The sequence below is a fragment of the Phycodurus eques genome, chromosome 6 (genome assembly GCF_024500275.1).
Source record: "Phycodurus eques isolate BA_2022a chromosome 6, UOR_Pequ_1.1, whole genome shotgun sequence".
In the NCBI taxonomy this organism is placed as follows: Eukaryota; Metazoa; Chordata; class Actinopteri; order Syngnathiformes; family Syngnathidae; genus Phycodurus; species Phycodurus eques.
In genome coordinates this window covers 1,372,014-1,376,758 of record NC_084530.1, presented here as the reverse complement: position 1 = coordinate 1,376,758, position 4,745 = coordinate 1,372,014, and the positions used below count along the sequence as shown (strand labels likewise).

At 43.7% G+C, this 4,745-nt stretch overlaps 1 protein-coding gene across 1 annotated transcript in view; it reads left to right on the top strand.

Moving 5' to 3' along the window:
• Positions 1–442: 442 nt before the first annotated feature.
• Positions 443–4,745, top strand: part of LOC133403686 (CD209 antigen-like protein E) — a 34,643-nt gene continuing 30,340 nt past the window's right edge. The window contains exons 1-2 of the mRNA XM_061678816.1: positions 443–551; positions 696–785. Coding sequence (XP_061534800.1) covers positions 443–551; positions 696–785 — 199 coding nt within the window. The remainder of the gene's footprint in view (positions 552–695; positions 786–4,745) is intronic.

Genomic DNA, 4,745 nt, shown 5'->3' with positions numbered 1-4,745 from the left:
ACTTGTTTTGAGCCATTTTTTCTTTCTCACTTTTGTGTCAGGCTGGTGATAGTTTGTGCTCACGTTTCAACAGTTTTGTCAAGAAGATGCTTCTTGTTATATTTGTCTCCAATGCAATCATCGTGTGCTTCAAAGGTCAAGTGCTGTTGGATGAGATGCAACACTTGTCTCGCTTCATTTTCAGTCATTTTCCTTCTTGTGACAATAATTCTTGAAAAGTAATTGTTGGTGCTAAAAAATGTTAAAGGAAGATGGGTTGTCAAAATTCCCCAAAAACCTAAATTGCATAGTATGTTACAAATATAAACAGCATATGTTTCTCAAATGAGACATATAACACCTGAAAAACAAGTGGCATAAGGCTTGTGACAGGAAGGATATGGTGGAATATTTCCTTGTATACAACAGCAGAAACAACGTACGTTACTGCTTCTGCTTAAACATGGCTGTGGTGTTTCATTCTAATGGTCCTCAAGTCAGCATTGAAGTTGGTGAATATGAGCAATTTCCAAAAAATGGACAAGCGGACACAACAGAAAAGACTCTGCCAAGTAGGTAAAATGGGACTAATTATTTGTGAGTTTCGAGTCTGCTTAATATCTGTATTGAATAGTTTAATTTCCTCATTCAGTTGATAGTTTAGATTTTTTTTTTTGCTGATTTTTAACTAAGTGTGTCTATGTGTGTTTTGGCAGAATCAAGACCTATCTATGTGGTTCTGGTGGGCTTTGGGCTGCTGTGTGTTCTTCAAGCAGTTCTCAACATCACACTGAGACTGAGTCACAGTGAGCTACCTCATAAATGTTGGAGCTCCATTACTGGTGCTAATGTGGCTCATTTCTGAAAGACAAGCATTCACACCAATAATTTTCAAAACATTTCATCATTCAATTGCTTTGACTGCTTGAGTTAAACATTGATGTGCATGCTAATATACAGGTGCATTTCAGTGAGGTTTGTGGGAAATGCAATTTATTTCAGTCGTTCAATTAAAAAAATGAAACTTGTGTAGAAACTGCAGTGATAGATTTCAAACAAAAACATTTGGATGACAAACCCTAAATTCATCATCTCAAGAAATTTAAATATGACAGAAACAAGAGTGATTTTGTATTACAGTGGACCCCCGGATACACCTATTGGATTTTTTTTCCCAATTATTGTTCAGCAATGTTTCTTTTAACTTTTTTGGTGGGCACCAACCCCGAAAACGTTTATTGGTGGTTAATACCTTATATATAGGTACTCTGATGACTTGTGAATCAAAATAGTTTTTAATTGACATGTCTGTACAATTGCGTTCCTGACTGCAAGTATATGTGTGGGGATGCGAGTGTGAAACGCTGTCTGTGCTATGATTCACTGGCGACCAGTCAGATTGGAGTCTGCCTTTCTCAGAATCATCTTGCCAAGTATGTCAAAAACACACAAGGAATTTGTATCCGGCAGTTGGAGCCGCTCTCGTACGACAACAGACCATCAATTGACAGTGAATACTTTTGAGACATAAAAACATCAAATACAGTCACTGAGCAACAAGAGGTTAACAGTAATGTGGTAATGCCAGGACATATTTATTTATTTATTTTTATTTTTTTTGGACAATTGTCCAAATGAGGCAGAGTCCTAGTAATTTACACTAACGTTTAAGTGTTCACTGTGATGGGTTAAAAGCAGAGAACAAATTTCATGTGCATGCATGCATGTTCATGACAATAAAAGGTGGTGATTCTGCTTCTTCTTCCTCTTTTTCTTCTTCTTCTTGTGCAAATGGTGCAGATACTTCTCAACCACATGAGTGGCCAGTATTGGTCAAAAGTAGATATCCAAGTCGTGCAGAGTGGCGAGATTACTACAGTGAGTGCACAAATAATGTATACTTGGCCCAATAGAGATATGTCTACAATCTCAAGACAAAATTGGCAGCATGTTGCAATGGAATTATAGGTTGCCTGTTTAAGGAGATAATGGCCAGAGGGACGAAGCTGTTGGAATATGTGGTAGTTCTGGTTTGCATTGTTCGACAGCACCTACCTGAGATGGCTGCTGGAAGAGGTGGTGACCGGGATGTGGAGGGTCAAAGAGGATTTTGCATGCTCTTAGTTCTGGCAGCGTGCAAGTCCTCAAGGGTAGATAGGCGGGTGCAGACAATTGTTTTCAACAGTTTTGATTATCTGTTGCAGTCGGAGTTTGTCCTTTTTTTGTGGCAGCACCAAACCAAGCTGTGATGGATAACACAGGACTGATTCTATGACTGCTGTGTAGGACTGCCTCAACAGCTCCAGTGGCAGGCCATGCTTCATCGGAAGCCGCAGGAAATGCATCCTCTGCTGGGCCTTTTTGAGGATGGAGTTGATGTTGGTCTCTCACTTCAGGTCCTGAGAGGCTGTAATTACCAGGACCTTGAAGGTCTCGACGGTTGACACAGAGCAGGTGGAGAGCGGGAGGGGCAGCTGTGGCGAACGATGCCTCCTGAAATCAACGATGATCTTTCCAGTCTTGAGCGTGTTCAGCTCCAGGTTGTGTCGGCCCTACCACAGCTCCAGCCGCTCCACTTCCTGTCAATACGCAAACTCGTCACCCTCTTTGATGAGGCTGATGACTGTGGTGTCACCTGCAAACTTCAGGAGTTTGACAGCCGGGTACGTTGAGGTGCAGTCATTAATGTAGAGAGAGAAGAGCAGCGGAGAGAGGACACATCCTTGTGGCGCCCTAGATGAGGTGGTGTTCACCTGCTGTGTCCTGCCCGTCAGGAAACCATAAATCCACTGGCAGATGGCAGGCGAGACGCTGAGCTGGGGAAGCTTGGAGGAGAAGAGTTTGGGGATGATGATGTTGAACGCAGAGCTGAAGTCCATGGACAGGATCTTTCGCATAGGTCCCCGTGCGGTCAAGGTGTTCTAGGATGAAGTGCAGTCCCATGTTGACTGCGTCATCAAAAGGCCTGTTTGCTCAGTAGGCAAACTGTAGTGGGTCCAGCAGGGCATCTGTGACGCTCTTGAGATGGTCCAGCACGAGGCGTTCAAAGGACTTCTTGACCTCAGATGTCATGGCGACAGGCCTGTAGTCATTCACATTCCGAGATTGCAGAGTTCTTGGGGTCTGGGATGATGGTGGAGCGATTGAAACATGATGGTACCTCACACAGTTCTAGAGATCTGTTAAAGATCTGTGTGAAGACTGGAGCGAGCTGGTCCGCACAGACTTTGAGGCAGGATGGGGACACAAGGTCTGGGCCTGCTGATTTGTTGATCTTTTCTTGTTTGAAGATACGTCTCACATCCTGTTCATGGATCGTCAACGCGGGGGGGTCAGAAGTGTGGTGGCGGTCTGTGTCGCGGCTGGGTGGGGGTGTGAAAAGGTCCTTTTCAAATCTGCAGAAGAAGGTGTTCAAGTCGTCAGCTCGTCCTTTGTTGTTGTCATCTTGGGAGGATGGTCGCTTGTAATTGGTAAACGATTGTAATCCACGCCAGACTGAGTTAGTCGTGAGCTGTAAACTGTTTTTCTATCTTAACTGCATAAATTCTCTTTGCAATGTTCATTTCTTTAGTCAGCTGGTTTCTCGCGCGATTATACAGGGCTCTATCCCCACTTTGATCGGCGTCCTCTTTAGCATGGTGAAGTTGCTTATGTTTGGTAGTGAGCCACGGCTTGTTGTTATTGAAGGTGCGAAATTACTTTGTTGGTACACACAGATCTTCACAGAAACTGATATAGGATGTAACAGTATCCGTATATTCATCCAGGCTGCCAGTTGAAGTTTCAAAGACATTGCAGTCAGTGCAGTCTAAACAGATTTTAAGTTATAGCTTTGCTTCATTGGTCCACTTTTTCACTTTCACTTTTGGCTTTGCACATTTAAGTTTTTTCCTGTATGCTGGCATCACGTGAATTAAGCAGTGATCTGACGAGCCCAGAGCAGCACGGGGGATAGCACGGTATGCGTTATATAGCGTAGTATAGCAGTGGTCTAGAATTTTATTTTCTCTGGTAGGACAGTCGATGTGGTGCTTGTATTTAGGGAGTTGGTGGTTTAGCTTTGTTAAAATCTCCAAGAATAATGAGGGGTGAATCTGGGCGCTTTTTTTTCAATTTCTTTTACTTGTTCAGCGAGCATTAGCAATGCGGCCTTCGTGTTAGCTTGAGGAGGAATGTAAATACCCGTGAGTATGAAAGATGCAAACTCACGCGGCGAATAAAATGCCCTTACAGTTCAAAAACACCGACTCCAAGTCCGGTTCTGCAGTGTGTGCTGAGCGCCGTGACCTCGGTACACCATTTTTCGTTATAGAAGCATATCCCCCTGCCTTTTGTTTTCCCCGATAACTCCGTGACGCGTCTGTCTGGTGTAGTTGGAAGCCCGGAAGCATTACGCCACCATCGGGGACGCGTTTACAAAGCCATGTCTCCATGAATCATAGGGCGGCGGAACGTCCAACGTCTTGACTGATTTTTGTGAGAAGATGAAGCTCGTCCATTTTGTTGGGTAGGGAGCGTAGATTCGCGAGGTGTATCAACAGGAGTGGCATCTGGTTAGTAACTCGGAGAAAACAAATTTGCGGATTTGTGAAAGAATTTCAACGGTAGACTCCCTAATATTGAGCAATTCTTCCCTTGTGTAAGTGAGTTGCGTAATGTTTCCAAAGACCAACGAAACACAAAAACATCGACAACACTAGAGAGCACGTAACCGAGGCGACTACACTGTTAGGCACCATCTTTAGTGATTTCTCTATATTCTCCTC